Source organism: Scyliorhinus canicula, chromosome 3 (assembly GCF_902713615.1).
Source record: "Scyliorhinus canicula chromosome 3, sScyCan1.1, whole genome shotgun sequence".
In the NCBI taxonomy this organism is placed as follows: domain Eukaryota; kingdom Metazoa; phylum Chordata; class Chondrichthyes; order Carcharhiniformes; family Scyliorhinidae; genus Scyliorhinus; species Scyliorhinus canicula.
Window position 1 is genome coordinate 221,009,651 of NC_052148.1, and position 25,653 is coordinate 221,035,303.

At 46.8% G+C, this 25,653-nt stretch overlaps 1 protein-coding gene across 38 annotated transcripts in view; it reads right to left on the bottom strand.

The window, feature by feature from the left end:
- The window catches only part of LOC119963306 (calcium/calmodulin-dependent protein kinase type II subunit delta), a 425,111-nt gene that overhangs the window by 269,921 nt on the left and 129,537 nt on the right, over positions 1-25,653 (bottom strand). For all 38 annotated transcript variants that reach the window (XM_038792233.1, XM_038792235.1, XM_038792231.1 and 35 more), the window contains exon 3: positions 2,214-2,273. In XM_038792233.1, coding sequence (XP_038648161.1) covers positions 2,214-2,273 — 60 coding nt within the window. The remainder of the gene's footprint in view (positions 1-2,213; positions 2,274-25,653) is intronic.

Genomic DNA, 25,653 nt, shown 5'->3' on the forward strand with positions numbered 1-25,653 from the left:
TTGGGGTTGGAGCGGTGGGGGGGATGTGATACATATGGTCTGGGGGTGTTACAGTTATTATGGGTTATTTTGTTGCATTTCATTGTTTGTCGTTATGTTTTATATTTTCTGTAAAAAATTCCAATAAAAATTATATTTTTTTTAAAAATGACCTAAATGGGGAGATGAAATTAAAAAGCATTTCTCATCTCCCATAGGAAAGGTTAAATTGAGAGATACTGTTCAAGTCCATATGCCCATTAGAAGAAAATATAGCTTGGGAAAGTACTGTGCACCCCACAAAAATATATATGCCAAATATAGTTCCAATGCATACATAGCTAGGAATATCGATAAACAGCATTTGTTACACTAGCATATGAAACTGTCTCATTATCCCATAACTTAAGGATATAAACAGCAATGTTAACATTTCTTTGAAAGAACAGTGCTGATTATAGTAATTATAGCAATAAGCATGGGTTCTGTCAGACTAACATTTCTCAATATTTAAAATGGTTCCTTGCTACCACCTAGGATGCATTGAGATTTATAAATTATTAGGTTCTAATCTCATTCCAGAAAGAGAATCCCTAGACACTACCTAAATATGACTAGATTTTATTTCTAAAGGGATGGGAAGCAGCTATTAATATATCAATGTTCCAAGAACAGTTTAAACCTAACACCATCACAGAAACCTACCCACAACAGACTTCCAAATTAGAATCCACGGACCCTAGGATTCGATTTTTCAGGTCCGTTCGATGCGATGTCATACCAGTCAAGGCCATGAGAGGGCCATAATGGAATTTGCGTCAACGAGATCTTGGTTTGAGATTCCATAACCCCCTCCACCCCACGCACCCCGCTGTTTCTCCCTCATTAAGTCTACTTCACACGCAAAAGGCAGAATTTAATGCTGTCCCAAAGTCAGGTTTGGAAGGGGATGGGTATTTATCAGGTGCGAGGTTCTCTGCCATCTCAAGTCCTGGGCAGGAAGGCTCATGGATGGCCTCCCGCCCACATAAGGGCCAGAAAATCCAACAAATAAAGCCTGTCAGGTTTGTTTTAAGTCTCCCAGGGACGGGGGAGTGGAAGGGATTCCTTTTTTCACTTGAGTGACCCATGAGAAGGAATCAAGAGGGCCTGTAGGTAGCCAAATGACATGTGTTCCCCCACAACACTCCACCATTATTCTTCTGACGCACGTCTCTGCATCATCCCCTCCCCACACCCTAACCCACTGCCAGTGATGGAGAGCTGCCAGCCTCTGAATGACCAGCAGCTCCTGACAGACAAATCTTCCACTCTCTGGATTCTGAATCCTGGGGAAGGCCCATGGTGTCCAGTTACATGCCTGATACACACTTACGTTTGTCAGACAATCGCCAGTGGAGGCTACATTGAACTTTCCTATCACCAAGATTAATTCCGTCCAGTCTGTCTATATTCTTCTGTAGTTTGTTACTATCCCCCTAATTCTTTTGTTGATTTCCAAGTTTTGTATCATCGGAAAACTTTGAAATTATGCTCTGTGCACCTAAATCCAGATCAGTAGTATGGTCAATACCGTGTGTGGTAGTTTGACTAGGGAGATTACAGTACCTTTAGAACCGTGCTGCGATTGGTGCAGAAGACTCGCTGCCCATTGGCTCAGGCAAGTCATGTGCATCTCTGCCAATTGGCAGAGGCTAGTCATGTGACTACCCGCCGATTGGCTGAGAGGTTGGTAGCTCCGCCTACGAGGCGGGGTATAAGAACCTGTACCGGCTGGCAGTCGGCCTTTCTCTGCAGTCTACTGCCGGGCACACATCTAGTGTATTAAAGCCTGTTGTTTGGAACTACTTCACGACTCAAGTCCAATTGATGGTGCATCACCGTGTTAACAAAATTTTCTCTTGCTTGATTTATCTTTGTTCACCTGGTTCAGGATCTCATACTGGCCAAGTCCAGCTGATTCAATAGAGGCTAGGAAGTGAGCTTGGCACCCTCCAGGCAGAGCATTTCTCTACTGATCATGAAGGGAGCTTAAGCAAATTATTGGAGAGAAAAATAAAGCCAAGCACCAGACATCTTTTTGCCAAAATCATAACCCACATAAATGTATGCACTGATAAGGTCAAGATATAAATTACATTGAAATTTGTGGAAAGCAAATTATTTAAAAATTAAAGCAATGTTGACATTTTATTTATAACTGTATTTTGGAAAGATACAAAAAATACACTTACCAATATTGGGGTGCTTTAAAAGTCGACAAATCCGAGCCTCTCTTTCCAACTTCTGGTGATCTGTATTTAAAAGAAAGACAAATCTAATTTAAATTGGAATAAGAATAATGCACATTGATGCAAAGTCAAAAGGTCAAGATTTGATGTGGTGGGGAGATTGGTTTCTCTTCAGTTGGAATCATGAATAGATGAAGTCCTCTAAGGGATCAATCTTCAAAAAGGTAAAACAAAACATAGGGAGGAAAGGAAGTAAATACCCATTTAAATTTATCTGCAGTTAACAACCATTTCTTTCCTAACAATGTGCTCCATGCAAGCTACTGGAACAGTACATCACCTTTTTCCTGAACACTTCTATGGTCTCACAGCCTTAAACTATGTATTTTAGCCACCACAACCATTTTCGGAAGAAGCAAATGCTGAAAATGGGAGGGGAAGTAGAGCTGGTCATTGGGATAATGATCCCCTCTTAATATATGGCCAGCAGGGTGGCCTGCACTGCCTTTATTCTTCCTGCCACATTCCTGGGGCACTTTGTCATATTACCCATCCTTCCTTCTCATTTTGCTACAACCATTTACACATACCATATACCTTTACAAGAAAAGTAACTATGGCCTGGAATTTGCACAGCTTTTGAAGAAAAATCATCAGCGTTCACAACATCGACCTCCCAAACCTGACCACAACTAGAGAATTTAATGCAAATTAACACAGAAATCCTGAAGTTGCGGTCCATCATTAACTGCTTCACCCCAGGCTGCAGTGTGGATTCCCCACAACCTGGGCCGGCAGTCAGCAAAATCCATCTGTTCCAGCATGGACTTCTCCTCTTCTGCCCTGTTAGGTACCGCATAAAAAACAGTTCTGCCTTGTTCAATGTGGTAAAAACCATGTATTTAGAACAGATCTGAATAATCCTGAATCAGACCCTGAAAAATAATTTTATAATGGTGGAATGCTTTTCAATGTGTCCACAATGATTACATTTTTGAAACTAGACTTCTAAAATAATTTTGAAATTTTATTTCAGCTTCTACCTCAACCACATGTCTACGTTATAATCTTTATTTCTCCGTCTTGAATGTGCTTTGATTCTGAATGCTTTTCATTTCCTGACTGCACAATTTGTACCCCCATTAACCCCCATTAAACAATACTGCAATCAATTGTACATTGGCACAGTTCTCTCGATAGAGATTCCTAGATCTATTTGCGCAAAACCCAGGCCGCTGACTTTTGCAAAAGTGTGTAAAGAAAGTGTGCCCAGCCTCACACTTCTGGTAAACTGCGTTATTTATTGTATCTAGCTTTGTCTTTTAAGCCTGTTACTTTATAATTAACAAATTCTCCAGGTAATTTGAAGTCTCAGCATTCTATTTTGTCTCAATTTTTTTTTTAAAATAATTTTTATTGAAAAATTTTGAATTTATACAACAACGAACCATAATAAGATACCAAAAATAACAATAATATTAGCAATCATAAACATTCGCCCCACCTCCATGAACAACACAGCATATTAACAACAACGCAAATTAACACAGTATTAAGTTACATAATAGAAACTACAATAAGGAACACCCCCCTCCCCCCCAGCCCCTCCCTCCCCGGGTTGCTGCTGCTATTGACCAAGATACCTATCTTTGAGCCAGGAAGTCCAGAAAAGGCTGCCATCGTTTACAGAACCCTTGTATTGATCCTCTCAGGGCAAATTTGACCCTTTCCAATTTTATAAATCCCGCCATGTCGCTGATCCAGGTCTCCACACCTGGGGGACATGTAGCAGAATCCTTCGTCGGGCTACTAGAGACGCAAAGGCCAGGACACCGGCCGGCCTCTTTCGCCTCCTGCACTCCCGGCTCTACTGCAACTCCAAAAATCGCGAGTCCCCACCCTGGTTTGACCCTGGATCCAACCACCCGCGACACCGTCCCCGCCACCCCCTTCCAGAATTCTTCCAGTGCTGGGCATGCCCAAAACATATGGGCGTGGTTCGCTGGACTCCCCGAACATCTGGTGCACCTGTCCTCACCCCCAAAGAACCTACTCATCCTAGTCCCGGACATGTGGGCCCGGTGCAGCACCTTAAATTGGATGAGACTAAGCCTCGCACATGAGGAGGAAGAGTTGACTCTCTCCAAGGCATCCGCCCAAGTCCCATCCTCCATCTGCTCCCCGAGTTCCTCCTCCCATTTAGCCTTCAGGTCCTCCAATGACGACTCCTCAACCTCCTGCATTACCTTATAGATGTCAGACACCTTCCCCTCTCCGACCCACACCCCCGAAAGCACTCTGTCCATCGTCCCCCGCGAGGGCAGCAAAGGGAATCCCTCTACCTGTCGCCTAGCAAACGCCTTTACCTGCAAGTATCTGAACATGTTCCCTTGGGGAAGCCCAAATTTATCTTCCAGTTCCCCCAGGCCCGCAAACCTCCCGCCAATAAACAGGTCCCTCAATTTACTGATGCCCACCCTTTGCCACCCCCTAAATCCCCCATCCCTGTTCTCTGGAATGAACCGATGATTGCCACCCAATGGAGCCTCCATCGAGCCCCCTGTTTCCCCCCTATGCCGTCTCCACTGTCCCCAGATTCTTAGGGTCGCCGCCACCACTGGGCTCGTGGTAAACCTCTTAGGGGAGAGCGGCAACGGCGCCGTTACCATGGCACCCAGGCTCGTACCTATACATGACGCCATCTCCATGCTTTTCCACGCCGCCCCTCCCCCCTCCATCACCCATTTATGCACCATTGACACATTGGCCGCCCAATAGTTCCCCAAAACGTTGGGCAGCGCCAGCCCGCCTCTATCCCTCCCTCGCTCCAGGAACACCCTCTTCACTCTCGGAGTCCCATGTGCCCACACAAAGCTCAAGATACTGCTAGTCACTCTCTATTTTGTCTCAATAATGACATGTCAGTAAGACATGAAAAGAATCATAAACTGTGTAAATCAAACTTTATTCTTTATGCTTATTAAAAAATTGACTTTGCTGAACCAAACTATGGGTTTTATCAGCTGAAAATTGTCCACAGTGTCTGGAAATTTCCAACAACAGTCAAAAGAGTTTCACCCTCATCCTTGTGGAATCCCACAATTCATCGTTGAAACACATTACAATACACAAAACCGGAGGACTATAACCAAGAGAGAGACATTGAAACTCGTTACATCTGCAGGGGTGCCAAAAGTCCTCATTTCACTGCCAAAAAGGAACAATAGAAAGGAAATTGATGTAATTTGCAACTTTATAAACTTATCCCTCATGCAGAGTTCAACGATCTACCCACGACAATAGCTACCTGGACAGGGTCATTATTGTTAACAATGACTCTTTCCAAGCGAATGACTGGGATATCAGACAATAAAACAAAAGCCAGGTCCAGACACCAGATAACCCCTTTATGAAATCATTGTGGTGCAGTGGTTAGCACTGGGACTGCAGCGCTGCAGACCCGGGTTCGAATCCCAGCCCTGCGTCACTGTCCGTGTGGAGTTCGCATATTTTCCCCATGTCTACATGGGTTTCACCCCCACAACCCAAAGATGTGCAGGTTGGGTGGATTGGCCACACTAAATTGCCCCTTAATTGGAGAAAAAAAAATAGGACTTCCGGTGGTGGCCGTGGAGGAGTAGGTCGCACATTTGATAGCTCCCGCCTGTGACAGACTTTTGAACCTTTTTCCCATGTTTTTTTCTGTATTTTATGGGATAAATCGGTGAAAAGTGAGACAGTGAGGAGAAATCCCCCTCCAGTGTATGGAGAATTGGACCAGAAGTGGCTGTGTGAGAAGACAAAGTCCTATAAGGAAGATGTGAGCAGAGCTGGCAGTACGGGAAAGCATGGTGGAGAGCAAGGGCTGCAGGGAGACTACACAGTGGTTGATGAAGCAGCTGGTGATGTTTTTTGAAGATTGCTTCGCCAAGCTGAAGAAAGACACGTTGGACCCGATTAAGACTCCGATTGATCAAGTTGTGCAGAATCAAGAGACCCACGGAAGAGCGATCCAGGAGGTGGAGAAAAAGGTGTCCGAGCACGAGGAATACATAACCGTGCTAGAGACCAAGGTGGAGATGATGAATGTCCGCCAGAAAAGAATGCAGGAGAAGCTGGAGGGCCTGGAGAATAGGTCCAGGAGGCAGAATCTTAGAATTGTCGACCTTCCTGAAGCTAGTGAGGGATCGGATGCGAGGGCTTATGTGACAGTCATGTTGGAGAAGTTGATGGGGCCTGAGGCGTTCCCTCAGCCCCTGGAAGTGGATAGAGCGCACAGAGCCCTCGCGAAGAAGCCCCGAGCAATCGAGTATGCTTTGACCGATTCCTGGACAAGGATCACGTTCTGCGGTGGGCCAAGAAAGAACGGAGCAGCAAGTGGGAGAATTGTGAGCTGCGCAGTTATCAGGACCTGGGTGTGGATTTGGCCGAGAGGCGTGCTGGGTTTAATCGGGCAATAACAGCCCTCTTTAAGAAGGGGGTGAAGTTCGGGATGTTGTGCCCAGCCCGTCTGTGGCTCACACATGAAGAACAGGACTTCTACTTCGAAATATCAGACGAAGTGTGGACTTTTAGTAAAGAAAAATAGCTGGAGGTGAACTAAAAGACACTGAAGCCTTGGAGAGTACCGTGGTGGCAATTTGTTGTGCTGGGCTGTATGAGTATAAGTATTGTAATGCGTAATAAGGGGCTGTTTTGATGGCGAAAGTTAACTTTGTCTTGCAGGGAGCTGGTTAGAGGGGGGTGGTCTTTGGGGCTGGTTCTGTTTTTGGGTGTTTTTTTTCCTAAGGTGGCTGTTTCTTCCGATGTTTGTTTACTGGGGAATGTGATGCTTTTAATATGTTTGTCCAAGTGGGGGGAGAGGGGAGAGAACAATGGGGAGACAGACTGTATGGTGCCATGGGCGGGCGCAATCAAGTCAACATGGGCCGGCTGACTCAGGGAAAAACAGTGGGGACGAGCAGGTGTTAAGCTGGAGCTTGACTTGGAAGGTTGGGTTTTTGGTGCTGTTGCTGGGGAAAGGGGGGAGGAAGAGGGGGGGGGAGCTACTTTGCTGACAGGGGGGAACTAGGGGACAAATGGAGGTTGGGAACGACAAATGCCCGAGGGGGGGGGGGGGGGGGGGCTCGAGGAGCCGGAGGGCGTGAGCTAGAGACTGGCCTAAAAAGGGTGATGGCTAGTCGGGGGGGCTGAAGGCAGACGGGGCAATGCTACAAGAGACACACCTAAAGGTTATAGACCAGACGAGATTGAGAAAGGGGTGGGTTGGCCAAGTATTCCACTCAGGGCTGGACTCAAAGACCAGGGGAGTAGCGATCTTGATCAATAAATGATTGGCATTCAAGGCAGGGAGATTCGTGTCAGACAAGGGGGGTAGATACATAATGGTGAGTGGGAGCTGGAGGGGGTGCAGGTGATACTCGTGAACATATATGCTCCGAATTGGGACGATGTGGAATTTACGAGGCAGGTGTTAGGTAAAATCCCAGACTTAGAGTCACATAACCTGATTATGGGAGGAGATTTTCACACAGTCATTGATCCGGAATTGGACTGGTCAAACTCCAGGACAGGGAGGAGGCTGGCTGCGGCAAAGGAATTGAAGGGGTTTATGGAACAGATGGGGGGATTAAGACCCATTTGCACGGCCAAGGGCGAAGGAGTTTTCTTTTTTCTCGTATATCCACAAGGTATACTCTCGCAGCGACCTTTTTGTTTCTGGCGGACAAAGCGATCTGTGGGTGGGTTAACAAGTCCATCCAGAACTACCTGGGAACAAATTATACGGGAGAGGTCTCTACAGCAACAGTTTGGGAAGCTTTGAAGGCAGTGATCAGAGGGGAATTAATCTCGATACAGGCCCACAGAAACTGGCAGAACGGGCTGAGAGGGATAGGTTAGTGGAGGAGATACTCCAGGTGGACAGGAGATACTCAGAGGCCCCAGATGCGGGGCTACTGAGGGAGTGGCAGAGGTTACAGGCAGAATTTGGGCTGTTGACTACAGGGAAAGCGGTGGAACAGTTGAGGAAGGCAAGGGGGGCGATTTATGAGTACGGGGAAAAGACAAGCAGAATGTTAGCACACCAGCTCAGGAAAAGGGAGGCGGCCAGTGAGGTAGGGAAAGTAAAGAGTAGAGGCTGGAATACTGTCCTGGACCCAGTGGGGTTGAATGAGGTGTTTAAGGACTTTTATAATAAATTATATGAGTCAGAACCTCCAGCTGGAATGGAGGGGATGAGGCAGTTTTTGGATCAGTTGAGGTTTCCGAGGGTAGATGAGGATCTGGTGGAAGGGCTGGGAGCCCCAACTGAGGTTGAGGAAATAATCGAGGGGCTGAAGGTAATGTAGTTGGGCAAGGCCCCGGGGCCTGACGGCTATCCGGTGGAATTCTATAAGAAGTTTTCAGAGATATTGAGCCCACTGCTGGTGAGGACATTTAATGAAGCTGGAGAGAAAGGAGTCCTACCCCCAACAATGTCGCACAAGTTAAACCTATCCTGGTTGGTAGAGCAAATGGAAGGGGACTTTAAGAGATGGGACATGCTCCTGCTATCACTGGCGGGGAGAGTACAGACCGTGAAAATGATGTTTCTCCCCAGATTTCAGATTTCTCTTTGTCTTTCAGTGCCTCCCCATCTTCATCCCAAAGGGCTTTTTCAAACGGGTGAATAAGGATATTTCGGGCTTTGTCTGGGCCGGTAATACCCCGTGAGTGAAGCAAGTGTTGCTGGAGCGCAGTCGGGGGGAGGGTGGGTTGGCGCTGCCGAACTTCTGCAATTACTACTGGGCGGCTAATATAGCCATGATTAGGAAGTGGGTAGTGGGGGGGGGGAGGGGGAGAGAGATCAGTGTGGGGAGCTGATGGAGGCGGCATCATGCAAAGACACAAGTTTGGGAGCACTGATAACATCACCTCTTCCGTTCTCGCTGGCCCGATACTCCACATGTCTGGCGGTGGTGGCGGATCTCAGAATCTGGGGGCAATGGAGGAGATATAATAGAGTGGAAGGAGCATCGGTTTGGACCCCAATTTACAATAATCATCGGTTTGTATCGGGTAGGGTGGATGGTGGGTTCCAGAGTTGGCAAAGGGCAGGAATTAGAAGGATGGGGGTTCTATTTATAGATGGGAGATTTCCCAGCTTGAAAGTCTTGGAGGATAAATTTGAATTGCCAGCAGGGAATAGGTTTAGGTATTTGCAGGTGCGAGACTTCCTGAGAAAGCAGGTTCCGGCCTTTCTGGTGCTGCCGCCACCGGGGATACAGGATAGAGGAGTCTCCAGTACCTGGGTGGGAGAGGGGAAAGTATCAGATATTTACCGGGAGCTTTTGGAGGCGGAGGAAATTCCGGTGGAGGAGCTTAAGGGCAAGTGGGAAAACAAGCTAGGAGAGATAGGAGGCGGGTCTGTGGGCGGATGCCCTAAGCAGGGTTAATACAACCTCATCACGTGCCAGGCTTAGCTTGATACAATTTAAGGTAGTCCACCAGGCACACATGACAGTGGCTAGGATAAGCAAGTTTTTTGGGGTAGAGGACAGGTATGCAAGGTGCGCGGGAAGCCCAGCAAATCATGTCCACATGTGGGGGGGGGGGTGAGGGGGGGGGGAGAGGAGGAGGAAGAGAGAGAGAGAGAGAGAGAGAGAGAGAGAGAGAGAGAGAGAGAGAGAGAGAGAGAGAGAGAGAGAGCGTCGGATTGTTGTTTTATGGTTGGGGTGTGTGAAGATTGGGATGGGGGTGGACACTGTTAATTATGCCATGTTTATGTCATTGTTATTGTTATTATTATAAAAACTTTCAAATACCTTAATAAAAATATTTTTTTTTAAATTGGAGAAAAAATAATTGGGTACTCGAAATTTATTTTTAAAAATGAAATCATTGTGGAGAATGGAGGTCATATGGCTCAAGTGCCCATTTCAAAATCTGGGCCGGATTCTCTAAAAACGCGGCTAAGTGTTGAGGCCGGCGTAAACACCGGAATGTTTCATGCCGGTGTCAAAGGGCCTCTTGGCCCAGCGATTCTGTAGCCCACAGGGGGCCAGCACATCGCCAGAGTGCTCCGCACTGCTCCAGCTGCCGTACGCAGACCTGCACTGCTCGCCATAGGTCTGTGTGGCGGCCATTTCCGCACCGGTGCAGCACAATATGGCGGAGCCACAGAGTGGGCCGGCGCACAAGGTTAGCCCCCCCCCCCCCCCCCCCCCCCCCCACAGATCGCACCCGCCGATTGCGGGCCTGGCCGTCGTGGAGGCAGCTCCCCCCCCCGCCCGAATGGCCTCCTCAGCCGCGATGTTGAGCTCTCGCCGGGTGGAACCATACATGAACCACGCCGGTGGGAACGCAGCCGATCGACAGCGGAGAATCGCCACGGCGGCCTCTTTCAATGGCCCCCGACTGGCGCCGATTCTCCGGCGACCGGAGAATCGCGACCTGGCATCGGACCCGATCGCGGGTCTGAGGCCCCATTCTCCGCCCCCGTACTGAGCGCCATTTCGGCACGAAGGTTCGGAGAATCCCTATGTTCAATTGATAACGGAGACAAGCATTCTGCTGATTCTACTTGCTATACAATCCCTTAAAAACATCATACCTTGTTGAGTGGAGGTGAAACAGGGTTTCTTAAACTGTGTGCTAAATTCATAATTACTTTTGATCAACCTCTCTGGTCCTGAAAACTAATTTCATACCGGAGGAACATTGTAATTCTTCATCAGACCAAAAGTTCATGATATTTTGGCTTCAACCTTAATCCCATGAGTAAATGCTCCACTCTATTTCATTTTCTGCAAATGATTGAAAAGTGAAGGAAATAACTTTTTGGTTTGCTGCCTCAGAATTCTTCGATGTGATTGGCTGCTGAGCATTACTGTTGCTGGGCGCCAGAGAATCTGTAGAGCTGGTGCCAGAATCAAAGTCACAATGGGTAAGGGGAAATCCACAGCACTGTGATTGCTAGATCTTTGTGGACAGCTTTCTTTGAGGTCAGTGGTGAACACCATTGCTTCGCCTCGGACCACAAAAGCTGAACCAATACATCCAGGTAAAACTACAGAACAAAACTGATAAATACTTCATGAAACACTGACAAAAACAGACAAGACACGGTCGCAATAATGTATGACAGTACAGAGCTTTCAAAGAACAGCAAAGTATGTCCAGGCTCACGAATACTGAACGAGGAATGGAGGTTGAGTGAGCCAGGTCCACTCAAAGTCTCCACACACTACCTACCTCTCCTGCTCCTGTCCAAATTGAGGAGGGATCTGGCCGGAGCAAATTGGAGTCAATAACAGGGAGGCAGAAGTGTATAAGCAGAGCAATGGGCAGCCTTTAAAGAGGAGCTGGTCTAGGTGGAGATGAGGTACTTTCCCACAAGGGAAATGGGAGAGCAACAAAAACCAGGGGCACGATTTAATGGCCTCATCGTGCCCTACTTTTAAAAATATTTTTATTCAAATTTTGTTTACTAACATATATTTCCAACCAGATTCAGACAATATATATTAAAATCTCCCCCCCCCCGCACCCAGCTCGTCTCCCAATTAAAATAACATATTTTGTTGTTATCAATTTTCCAGAAGAACACCAATAAAACTACTTATGTACAACAGTTAACAGTATTCCAACCTTTGCATCTAACCCCCACAAACCCAAAAGAAACAACCAATGCCCTCCCCCCCTCCCCCAACATCTGATGGTGACCAACTCTCTGAAAAAGAAATAACTGGTTGCCGCCCAAGGTAGAATTCTTCAGCCGACCCTCTCATTGGGTACTTGATTTTTTTTTTCTAAGTGTAAAATTTCCATCAGGTTGCCATTTGACTGCTTTGGACTGCAGAATGAGGAGGAAGTGTTTTTCTCGGTTTTCATTTTAACAGCTGTTCCTGTAAAAAAACCCATTGGTTATGGCTAACTGCCTTGGTAACTTTAAAGATATAGTTGTTTTCCGGAAGGAGTTTGAATCTGCTGGCTGGACCTGGGTCAGAATTTCAGGAAAGGTTCCAGCCCCATTCAGGTGAGAATACAGTGTGGTGGGCTATCAGTCAAATTCCAGCAAGTGTCTTATGTATTAAAACATAGGAGTCTCATGCATTTTAGGAGTGGATTAAAACTTACAAAAGGTGCATCTGAAGGAGATGCAAAAATATTAGATGACTCATCATCTCAAAATAGTGTACAAGAAACAAATCAATTAAGATGCAGGGTTATTTTTCCCACTCAACATAGCACACATTAGAATGTAAGAACGTAAGAAATGTGAGCAGGGATGGACCAAATGTTACTTTGCGCTTGATCTGCCATTTAATACAATCATGGCTGATCTGCAGCCTGAACTCCGCTTTCCTTCCCCCCCCCCCCCCCCCCCCCTCCACCTCCCAAATCCAAATGTCTTAATTCTTAGACAGCCATGCTGAAACTGTGCACTGTTCAGACTGTACATAGAGTACCTTTAAGCATAGTTTTAGTCACCAGAGCACCAAATATCCACGCTGTATAGACAATCCAAAGGAGAGGAATATGCCTAATCACTTGTATGAGGGAATAGCTATGGGATTGACTTGAATAGCGAGGGTTTTTCAACCTCAACAAAGAGACATAATTCAGGGATCCTTCCAACTGATGCTCAATTTTTTAAACTGTGATACAGTGGAGCTAAAACAAGATGTTCAGACAGGGCATGTCAATAACAACCTGTATTTATATAGCACCTTTAATATAGTAAAATCTCCCAAGGCCCTTCACAGGAGTGTAACATTTCATGGTTAAAAGCAGATTAGATTTTCTTATTCTGCAACCTAACAATGGATGTCAAAACTATGTCCAGTCTGCTCTACTCTGGTTCATGAAATGCAAACATACTGAAGACCAACAATAGTTGTGTTTTATGATTTTATGACCAGTTTGCAACAGGCAGTACTGAATCAACATCAGTATAAACCTAATATAGCAATAGAAATGGCTAATAATGTAACTGAATCAGTACAATCCAAAAAGGATTTTGATAAGTCAAAATTAAAATTAAATTTGAGCACTGACGTTTTCACTGTCATAAAAGGTGAAATGTACAAGATGGTTATATTTTGAAATGTACCTTGAACCCAAGGTAAAACAGAGAAATCCAGACAAACATGTCAGCATGGAGACATACCTATGTGATCTGGTTGTCATGGGGAAAGCAGCTCAAATTCAACAATGTGTGGTGGCCTTTTAACCGGAAGTAGTAACAGTAAGGAAAAGTTGCAATTACTCTGAAATGGTTGGGGCATCTATAGTTGTTTTCTTTTAATATTTGAAAAGGATTTTTAAGAACATAGACCACTTGTAAAGGGATTATTATTTTCAGGATAAGAAAAAAAACCACTGGTCAACGTGACCTGGTGACCATTGATCTGGAAGCAGTAGCAAAACAGAAAGGAAGTTAAAATACAGAAGTAATTCAGCAGACAAAAAATATCAAACGGAAAAGGGTCAAAGGATGGAGAGGCAGTCAACAAGCCCAAGTTGGACAGCTAGATTTCTGAGCAGTGCAAAAGCACTTTTTGGACTGCTGCTGCTGTTTCTTTCACCTTTGAAGACTGAATAAAGAATTAGCTACACTGTGTGACAATAAAGGCTGTTCTGGTAGGTCCATGTTACCATGGCTGACAGGAATTAAGAGGTTCCAGAAAGAACTGCGCCATATAGAATATATTATATAAGACTGCACTGGCAAAACCCTCCTTTTTGCCATTCAAAACAAGAAGCTGCTACAAGCAGGCAATCGGCTACATCCTTAAACAAAAGAGTTTGGAATACAGATGGAATGGACTTCGTCTTACCTCCATGGAGACAGTCTCTCTTGTATCTGCTATTCCAAATGTAATTTATAGTTCGTACCAACCAGCCTGGTTACTTCTGGTTAATTTACATAGATTCTGACTATGTTGAAGTTACAGAAATCGTGCCCGACAATTTCTTCATTTTGAGGATTGTTCAATAAATGTGGTTATTTTGGTTTGCGGATCCCTAGAGGGATCACAGTACCACATATTCTTCCTCATGCTACAACTTGCAGCACTCTCAGATCACGGTATAACAAATAAATAGAGTCCGCTGTGTACAATAATTGAAATATTGCTGAATTCAGGCTCTGACATTGAAGCACATAAATCAGCAACGCCAAATAAAGCAGTCATGTGGATGGTGTCACTTCACCTGCCTTTGATTCAATCCAGGTACGACTTAGATGAAAAGCTAGCCACTAGTTGACACAAAAGTCCATGTGACAATGAACAGAATTAAAATTCTGTTTGTGGTGTTATAAGCCAAGCTTTGAATTAAATCAAGGTGTATGCGTCCCGAGCAAGAGATGTCAGAAATCAAAATCTACAGTAATTTGGTCACACTGATCAGCTAGCATGCCCCAAATGTGGTTTCTGGCTACATATTGGTACATTCCCGTAACAGCCTCCCCGAACAGGCGCCGGAATGTGGCGACTAGGGGCTTTTCACAGTGACTTCATTGAAGCCTACTCGTGACAATAAGCGATTGTCAATTCATTTTCATTTCATACCAGGAATGGCATGGATGATGAGAGAATAAGGCTCAATTTTGAATTATACGGTTTCCATATTCACCAAAAACGCCATGAGGTTAAAATAAAATTTACCTTTAACTAGTGTTTAAAAGAAAACCTTAACCAAGTCACATTATGGCATCGATGAATAAAATAGATTAAAGATCCTCAGGAGCTTGAAAGCGGGGGTTGTCGTTTTGCAGGAGACACACCTCCGTGTGAAAGACCAGGGACGGGATTCTCCCCTACCCGGCGGGGCGGGGGGTCCCAGCATAGCGGAGTGGTGCCAACCACTCCGGCATCGAGCCTCCCCAAAGGTGAGGAGTTCTCCGCATCTTTAGGGGCTAGGCCTGCGCCGGAGTGGTTGGCGCCACGCCGACTGGCGCCAACGGCCTTTGACCCCTGGCCGAAAAGCCTTCGCCGATTGGCGCATGCGCCGGTGCGTCAGTGGCCGCTGACGTCACCACCAGCGCATGCGCGGTAGGGGGGGGGTTCTCTTCCGCCGTGGCGGCGGCGGAAGAAAAAAAAGAGTGCTCCCACAGCACTGGCCCGCCTGCCGATCGGTGAGCCCGAATCGCGGGCCAGGCCACCGTGGGGGCACACCCCGGGTCCGATTGCCCCGCACCCCCCCCAGGGGCCCGCTCGCGCCGCCACCAGAGGTGGTTGAAACCACGTCGGCGGGATTGGCCTCTCAGCAGCGGGACTTCGGCCCATCACGGGCCGGAGAATCGCCGCAGGGGGCCCGCCGATCGGCGCGGCGTGATTCCCGCCCCCGCCAATTCCCGGGTGGCGGAGAATTCCGGCCACGGCAGGGACAGGAATTCCATGTACTCCGGCCCCAGGCGATTCTCTGACCCAGCGGGGGGGTCGGAGAATTTCGTCCCAGGTTAGGTTACGGAAGGGGTGGGTCGGGCAGGTTTTTCAGTCGGGGTTTGATTTGAAATCGAGGGGTATGGTGATCTTAATGAGCAAAAACATTTGTGAGTGCGAAGGAGGCGAGGGACCCAGGTGGGAGATATGTGATTGTGAGTAGGGTATTGGAAGGGGCACCAGTAGTGTTGGTAAAAGTGTATGCTCCAAATTGGGATGATGTGGGTTTTATGAGGGGGTTGCTGGCAGCAATCCCGGGTTTGGCCAAGTACCAGTTGATCATGGGAGGAGATTTTAACTGTGTCCTGGAGCCGAGGGTGGATAGATCAAGCCCCAGTTCTATGGGTAGGGTACGAATGGCAAGGGAGTTGGGGGGGTGGGGGGTTTATGGAGAGGATGGGTATGGTGGATCCATAGCGCTTTCAAAACCCAGGTAGAGTATTCCTTCTTTTCACACATCTATAATGTGTATTCGAGGATTGATTACTTTTTAGTGAGTCTGGAGATTTTGGTTGGTGTGGAGGGGGCGGAGTATGCGGGGATAGTTATCTCGGACCATGCACCCCACTGGCTGGATATTCGGTTCAGTACAGGACGAGAGCAGAGGCCAGGGTGGAGGTTTGACTCGGGGTTGTTGGCGGATGGAGGATTTTCTGATAAGGTGTGATTGGCGATTAGGGATCACGTGGAGTTCAATCAGAATGGGGAGGTGGCGGTGGGCATTTTTTGGGAAGCACTGAAGGGAATGGTCCAGGGAGAAATTATCTCATTTACGGTTCATGTGAATAAGGAAAGGAGGGCAGAACATGACTGTCTAGTGAGTGAGATAGTGGAGGTGGACAGGGAATATTCGAGGGTGCCCACCGTGGAGGGATTGGCGAGGCGGTAAAAGTTGCATTGGCAATTTGACAGGCTGACAACGGGAAGGGCGGTAGGGCAACTGCGTAGGGCAAGAGGGGTGCAATACGTGTATGGGGAGAAGGCAAGCCGCATGCTGGCGCACCAGCTGCGGAGGCAGACTGCATCCTGGGAAATATTGAAGATCCGGACTGGGGCTGTGGATGTGGTGTCAGAGCCAGGGAAGATAAATGAGGCATTTAGAGAGTATTACCAGGGACTTCATGAGGCAGACCCAGGAGGAGAGGAGGAGGACATGGGATGGTTTCTGGACAAGCTGGAATTTCCCCAGGTGGAGGAAGCAAAGTGGCAGGGGTTGGAGAAGCCCCTGGGGCTGAGGGAGGTGCTGGATAGTATCAGGGGTATGAAGTCAGGGAAGGCCCCTGGGCCAGATGGGGACCCGGCAGAACTTTATAAGGAATTTGCGGTGGACCTGGCACCACATCTGTTGGGGCCATTTAATGAAGCACTGGATAAGGGGGAGTTTCCAGAGACGATGAAGCAGGCAGTAATCACACTAATCCCCAAAAAAGGGAAGGATCCAGGAGAATGTGGGTCGTATAGACCCATATCGCTATTGAACATGGATGTGAAAGTATTGGCCAAGTTGTTGGCGGGAGGATGGAGGATTGTGTCCCGTGGGTGGTTGCAGAAGATCAAACAGGCTTCGTGAAGGGCAGGCAGCTCGCGAGTCATATAAGATGGCTGTTGAATGTGGTGATGAATTCATCGGGAGAACTGGTACCAGAGGTGGTGGCGTCCATGGATGCAGAGAAAGCATTTGATCGGGTGGAGTGGCGGTACTTGTTCGAAGTTTTGGGAAGGTTTGGGTTTGGGCCGAGATTTGTGGCATGGGTGTGGCTGCTGTATGTGGCGCCAAGAACGAGGCTGAGGACGTATGATATGAGCTCACAAAGCTTTGACTAACACAGGGGTACGAGGCAGGGATGACCGCTGTCGCCGCTGCTGTTTGCGCTGGCCATAGAGCCATTAGCGATGGCTCTCAGGGGGTCGGCAGAGTGGCGGGGGATAATGAGGGGACAGAGTGAGCATCGGGTGTTGCTCTATGCCGATGATCTCTTGCTGTATGTTTCGGATCTGTTGGAGGGTATGGGAAGGATTATGGGCCTGTTGGGGAGGTTTGGAGGGTTCTCGGGATACAAGCTTAATGTAGGGAAAAGCAAGGTATTCCCGGTGAATGAACTGGCACAGCGGTCTAATTTAGGGGGGGATGCAATTTACGGTAGCGTGGGACAGGTTTAGGTACTTGGGGATTCAGGTAGCGAGGGAATGGACGGGGCTCCATAAGTGGAACTTAACGAAGCTGGTGAAGGAGGCCAGGGAGGATCTTAAGAGGTGGGATACACTGCACTTAACGTTGGCGGGGAGGGTCCAAGTGGTGAAAATGAATATTGTACCGAGGTTCTTATTTATTTTTCAGACTCTCCCGATCTTTATACCAAAGTCCTTTTATCGGAAAGTGGACACAATCATCAATGACTTTGTATGGGCGGGGTAGGTGCCGAGGATGGGGAGGACCCTGCTACAGAGGCAGAGGCAGCAGGGGGGGTTGGCGTTGCCGAACTTGCTTCATTATTATTGGGCGGCGAATGTGGACAAGGTGCGGCGGTGGTGGGAAGGAGAAAGGGTAGTGGGGTTTAGGATGAGGAGGAATCTTGTAAGGGGTCCAGTATGAGGGCTGCGGTGACAGCAGCATTGCCAATGGCTCCGTGTAGGTATTCAGGGAGCCCAGTGCTGCAGTCTACGGTGAAGATATGGAATCAGCTGAGGAAGCATTTTAGGGTGGAAGGGATGTCGGTGCTAACGCCGCCGTGCGAGAATCATGGGTTTGGGCCTGGCCCCGGTTTGGGGGGCATGTGTGATTTCCTGCGGTTAGAGAAGATAAAGTATGAGTTAAGGGGCTCAGCAGGGGAGTTTGAGAAAAGGTGGGGGATGTTTGTGACTGTGTTTGAAGAGCTGTTCATCGCAGGGCGTTGGGGGGTGAAAAAGGAGAAAAGTCTGTACAAACTGTACAGTTGATTGTTGGGAAGAATGTTTCCCAGGGTGTTTATTTGCTGTAATCTACTTTGATACAAGTTTGAATAAAATGCGTTTAAACAAAAAAAAGATTAAAGATCTTAATTTCCACTCCACAAACCCCCCCGCCTCCCCCCCCCCTCTCTATGATGAAACCCAGAAACCAGAAATGAATTTGATCCAATCCTTTGAGACAAGCAGGGCAGAGAAGGGTTTCCCCACCTTTTGTGCTCATGCTATTGTTTACTCCGTTCCTTTCTACAGATTCTTTTCAAATGTAACCAACAGTAATGCAGTTGAAGCCTAGCAAGTTGCATAGCTTGAAACGACTTTCAGAGCATGCTAGCTGATCAGTGCAAACATAAATTATTATAACATTAGCCTTGTGTTATCTCTAGCTCTTGTTTAATTTGAACCTTTACATCTGAATTAATTGAAGTCATACTCCAATAATTTCCAGCATTCTCATCCCATTTCAACAAATCTGAAGGCAGATCACCTGAATGGCCATAAATCAGGCGAGGGGAATGTGCAACGAGACCCGAGTGCCCTTGTACACCAGTCGTTGGAAGGTAAGAATGCAGCTGCAGCAGGCAGTAAAGAACGCAAATGATAGGGTTGGCCTTCGTAGCAAGAGGATTAGAGTGCAGGAAAAGGAATGTCTTGCTGTAATTATACAGGCCTTGGTGAGGCCACACCTAGAATATTGGGCCCAATCTAATCAAATGGCAACTTATCCTATAGCAAACATGTTTAACCGCATGTTTCTCGTGCTCGGAACACCGAGAAACACAATGCTATTTAACGCGACTCTGGTTAGACACAGGACCTGAGCAGGGAACATGTGGCCAAGGTAGAAATGAGTCCCATTTCCTGCACTGAGGGGCCCCGCTCGTCTTAAAACCCTCAGTGCAGGGAAATATCAGGATGATCTCTCCAGCCCCTGATGTGCCCCCGAACACCACCCCCCAACTCACATATAAGGGGATGCTTGGGCCCCCTCCAGTCCATCGCAAATGCACATGGCACCCCTGGGCCCGATTTCCTGTCAGTAAATAAAATGCCAGCTTGGCACCTTGGCAGTGCCAGCCTGCCACCCTGGCAATTGCCCCTGCCAGCTGGCATTGCTACCTGGCACCTTGGCAGTGGCAGGCTAGCACCCAGGTGACACGGCCAGGGTGCAAGGCTGGCAATGCCAATGTGCCAGATTGGCACAAACGACAGGGTGCCACCCTGCCCGGAGGGAAAGCACCTGGGATCTCCTATCACCTGGAGATTCCCACAAATACCGTTCCGCCTGGTCCCAGTTTGTGGGGACCAGCACTGAATGCCACTTGCCTGAAGTCTCCGGGCAAATGGGGATAGATACCAATGCCTCAGTTACCTCAGTCTAGCTGTCTCGCTTTAATATTCAGATTTTCCAAAAAGTTAGATCTCACGTGGCTTAGTTAGCCATCTAGATCCCAGGAGCGGGGTCTCCCAGCAACTACTGTCCACAACGTGGCTAACAATAAATTTCCATCCATTTGGGTATTGGTAAAAATATTTATTTCTGAAAATGATGCCCAGAGCTTCCTTCTCTATCTGTGCTTAGTTCATTCTGCTTTGTTCAAGGATCTTGATGCAAACACTATTGACTTCTCCTCAACATTGGACATTGCTACATTACTGCTCCCACATCATACAATAATGCGTCATAAGTCAGTTGCAATGTTAACTTCGGATTCAAGAGCATCAGGATCTCAGGCGTTAGTAATGCCTCTTTAGCTTGTGCAAAGGCCCTCTCGCACTGATCTTGCCATCTTCATTTCCTGTTTTGACACACTAAGTTGTGTAAAGGCTTGAGAGTAGTGGTGAAATTAGGCACAAATCTTCCATAATAGTTTAATAAGGCCAATAACAGTAGAGGTTTATGAATGAAAAATGAAATGAATGAAAATATTGTCACGAGTAGGCTTCAATGAAATTACTGTGAAAAGCCCCTAGTCGCCACATTCCGGCGCCTGTTCGGGGAGGCTGGTACGGGAATCGAACTGTGCTGCTGGCCTGCCTTGGGCTGCTTTAAAAGCTAGCAATTTAGCCCTGTGTGCTAAACCAACCCCATGTTTATTTGGGTGTTGAGTTGCAGGTGCCTCAGTTATGGTTTTTACTTTTGATTTTAGCAGTCAGTCCCTTTGCATCAATGACTTGCCCATATATTCAATAGAAGATTTGAAGAATTTATATTTATCCTTCCACACTCGTAGTCCATAAACTTCCAGTTTCTAGAGTGTAGCATCTAAATTTTGAAAATGTTCTTCTTCATTCTTTCCCATAACTAAGATATTCGTCCGAGTGCTCCATTTCCTCCCACAAGTCCCGAAATACGTGCTGTTGGATGCATTGGACATTCTGAATTCTCCCTCAGTATACCCATGTGGCGACTGGGGGCTTTTCGCAGTAACTTCATTGAAGTGTTAATGTAAGCCTAAATGTGACACTAATTAAGATTAGGATTAATATCAACCAAGTAGCACTGCTCTCCTCCTAGTCCACTCAGAATTTGATCCATGGTATGTTGTAACAATGCTTGTGCGGATATGATGCCAAATGGACGTGTTTTATATCTGAATAGCCCTTTGTGTGTAACAATGCTCAAATATTGTTGTGAATCTGGATCCACATTAATCTGGAGATAAGCTTGACTAAAGTCAACATTATTGAAACGTTGCCTCCAGCCAACCCAGCAAATAAATCAGAAATTAAAGGCAGAGGGTACACTGCAAACAGTATTGGATTAACAGTGGTTTTAAAATCACCACATACGCATACCAAACCATCTTTCTTCATCAAGGATCGATGTGGACCAATCACTTACATTAATAGATTTGAGGACTCCAGTCTTGACCAGCCTTTCTAATTCTGCCTAGACCTTAGGCCTGATGGCATACTGCACTGACCCAGCCTTTAAGCATCTTGCTTGGCTTTCATTCTTAAATTTTAGCTCGACTGAAATCTCTTTTCATGCTTCCCAGCTCTCGATTAAAGACTATGGCACATTTCTTTAAAATCTTCGGTAGACCTGCTTCAGACTCCGACATGATATTCATCTCGGCCCAGTTTAGCTTGATTCTCTCCAGCAAGGTTCTCCCCATTAGGACTGGATAATTACCTTCACGACATGCAGGGATAAATCTGTGGTCTGTCCGTTTAGCTGCACATTTACATCGATGCAGCCCCTCAACTATAGTGCATCCCTGGCATAGATTTGAAGTGTTACCTTTTGAGGGTTTTAAGGCGCTATGTTGTAGTTTCACTTGGTAAACTGATTCTGATACTAATGAAAGAGCTGCGTCAGTGTCCACCTCCATCTTCACCAGTTGTCTGTCCAGTATAGGAGTGACCCAGTAATGGTTCATTCTCCCACAATGACCAGTACATTCAATGACAGTCTGTCATCTGACTGTGATTCTGGTTCTTTTTCATGCCTTTTTTGTATCACATGGATCTTTTACCCGCTCTTTAGCTTTCATTTAACACACATGGGGTGGGATTCTCCAGCCCCGCGCCAGAGAATCCCCGCAACCGTGCCACGCCATCCCGACACGCGGTTCTCCGCAGAGCGGAGAATTGGCGCCATTGGCACCAGCCCATTTGGCACGGCGCCGGTCGCGGGCCACTCTACGCAGCTAGGTCGCTGATTCTCCGGCCCAGATGGGCCGAGCGACCACTCTAAAGAGGCAGAGTCCCACCGGCGCCGTCCACATCTGGTCGCAGCCGGCAGGAACTCTGCGTGCAGGGTCGGGGGTCGGTCTGTGGAAGGGGGAGGAGGTCTCCGACCCCGGGGGGGTGCCTCCGATGGGGCCTGGCCCGCGATCGGGGCCCACCGATCGGCGGGCCGGCCTCTCACTCCCTTTGCGTATTTTCTTACACGCTAGCCCCTGAACTCCCATGCCATGCTGCGTTGGAGCCGGCACATTGAGGGAGGCCACCGCACATGCGCGGGTTGGCGCGGCGCACAATTCGCACTGGAATGGAAGGCTGGAGGTGCGTGAACCGCTCCAGCGAATTACTAACCGGTAATTCCAGCGGCCCGTTCACGCCATCGTGAAACACGACGGCATTTCTGATGGTGTGGACATTCTGCCGCCGAATGGGCGAATCCCGCCCATGGTTCTTGCTTTTTATAGTTCTTGTTTGGGAGTCCAACATGACTCTTTGGAACTGCTGGGTTTTTTGAACAGGAGTCATAACGGACTCAAAACATTAACCCTGTTTCTCTCTCCACAGACTTTGCCAGATCTGCTAAGTGTTTTCCAGCATTTTCTATTTTTATTTCAGATTTCTAGCATTTGTAGTATTTTGCTTCTAATATATAAATGCAAGTTTGGTTTTAGTTTTATTTGAATTATTTCAAAATAGTGCATCAAGTCTGGCATTGAAAATCACCATTAAAAAGATGCAGGTTTCATTTCCTCCTTCTGGCTTGCCACATTGGAAGCTACATGCTTATTCTATGTTCTGAAGGTGTTAAATAGATATTATTGCAGATTAATATTCAATTTCTAAACAGGAGTCCCGGAATCAGGAATTTCTGCAACTACATGCAGTGATGCTGATATTGTATATTCTTTTGCACCTTAAGCAACACAATCCACAATGGGAAGAAATCTAATAAATTCTGGACCCACTGAGTCATTTGTTCAAATTTTGTTAATTATGATATCTTATTGGTGGCGCGAAGCCTGTTTTATGGGACCAGAAGCTTGTGCTTATATCACTATCAATCCTGGGATATATTTGTAAATTTGATTTAGAATGAAAATTAATCACCAGAAATAGCATGCATACATAAAAGGTTAAGATGGAAGTTATTAGATGATTAATTAAAATGCTATGCAGGCTATCAAAACTCCTGGATTGTAGCTAACCTTATATAACTAACTGTAATTATTTTTTTTGCAAAATCAATCTGACAAGGTCACCCTGTGATGGAAATACAGACAGGAAATACAGACAGGTAATATGGACGTAACTTTCCCAAAATTAGATTGAAGGTTTTTATTAGTTCATTAATGTTACCACTTGAGGCCATTAGTTTTGTAACTTCACTTTAACGCAATGTTTTAATTGTCAGATGTGTTGAAGATCGTACATTCTCCTGCTTCAGGCCGGGAAAGGAGAAACAATAAGTAGAACAGTGAATTAGTTGTACAACAGGGATAAGAAAGCTGGCAGCTGCTACGAAGGTCAAACATCTTCTGGTGCCTCCCATGTTTGGTAGTTATCTATCACTTTAGTTTCTGTGCACTACACGTTAGACCAGTGTTCTTCAAAGTCGGGGGCGCGACCCACGAGTGGGTCACAGTCGGGTGTCGGGAGGGTCGCGGAGCCGTCCTTTGCGGCACTCCCAATCGTGCAAATCCCCGCGCAGCAGCCGGCTTTTAATAACGCCGGCTGCAAGCGGCCTTCAAAATGGCCGCTAACTTATAAAAATAATTTGACCGCATTGCGCGTGCGTGCATGATTATCGTCGCGCATGCGCAGTGCTGCCGCTATTTTTTTTTAACGGTCGCAGCTTTTGTTTCAAGTTCGGGTTGGGGGTGGGGGGGGTTCTTCATTTTATTAATTTATTCTATTCATTTAATTTAAATTTTTTTCATTCATTTTATTCTTTTTACAAGTACGGGGGGGTTTTATTCATTTATTTTATTCATTTTTTTTATACACGTTTATTTGATAAAATTTTACAGGAAGAAAATGCAGAACTTTGGACAGATGGAGACTCCATACTTTCCGACACAGGAAGGCTTCACCTTCATCCAACAGGTTCCATTGGAGGAGCGTGTACGAGGGCCAAAGGGACCCAAAGCCATTTCCTCCATTTTTATCAGCAGCAAACAAGGCAAGAGAAAACGGTGGGTCGCTCAGGTCGGCCGCGTTGGGTCCCGAAGGTCGGCCGCATTGGGTCCCGAAGGTCGGCCGCATTGGGTCCCGAAGGTCGGCCGCATTGGGTCCCGAAGGTCGGCCGCATTGGGTCCCGAAGGTCGGCCGCATTGGGTCCCGAAGGTCGGCCGCATTGGGTCCCGAAGGTCGGCCGCATTGGGTCCCGAAGGTCGGCCACGTTGGGTCCTGAAGGTCGGCCATGTTGGGTCCGGAAGGTTGGCTGGTTGGTAAAAATGGGTCCCCGGAAAAAAAATTTGAAGAACACTGCATTAGATGAACAATGTTGCTCGCCACCTGTAATATTGCGTGAATATTATTGTGTGTTGCTTTGTAATATCTCTTGCATAATTGATGTTCTGTGTCTACTGTGTTTGAGTTGCATTACTGTTGAATCTAAATTTTAAATAAGAATCGGGATGACCTCAGAGATCTGTGATATGTTGAGTGTTTCATTGAATATTTCATAACAGGTATGTTACCACTTGTGGTCTGGACTATTCAGTGCAACAGCAGCTATCTGTGAATATAAGCAGTAATGTACACTCCTCGAGATGATTTGTACCTCCTGTTTAAGTGGTTAGTTAATATCATATTTGCCCCTCGGCAGCACAGTGGGATGACAGATGGGAACACTAAATTGTATGATAACAATGAGATGCATATTTCAATAGACATAATTTATCAGCAAGCTTTGGGGTTTCAGTGTAAGGACCAAATGAGATTCCCAAAGGCCACACCTGCTGGGAGTTGGATTGGAGGAGTTATTTTCCAATCATACAGCTGACTGTCCCCCCAACAGAGCTGGATATCACCATGGCAGGTAAAATGTGAGAACAACTCAAAATTATGGCATCCTACAAGGGGTCAAAAATAATTTAATTTTCTAAGAACAGCCAAGCAGGTAGTCCACTCCAATCGGAACCAGATCTGAACCACATTCCCCCCTCCCTCCCTCCCTCCCCCACCCCCGACCCTCAGCAGTATGAATGTGTCAGTACAGCCATCCCAATGTGGTTCCCTGCAAACTTCCTGGCACCCCCTGACTCAGCTACCACAACCCCAGGGAGGGAAAATTCTCCCCAGTCATTCAATTTCAAAAAGCCAAACAAACATTTTTCCAGTAGGAAAATACTATACAAGTTTCAAAGTCATGT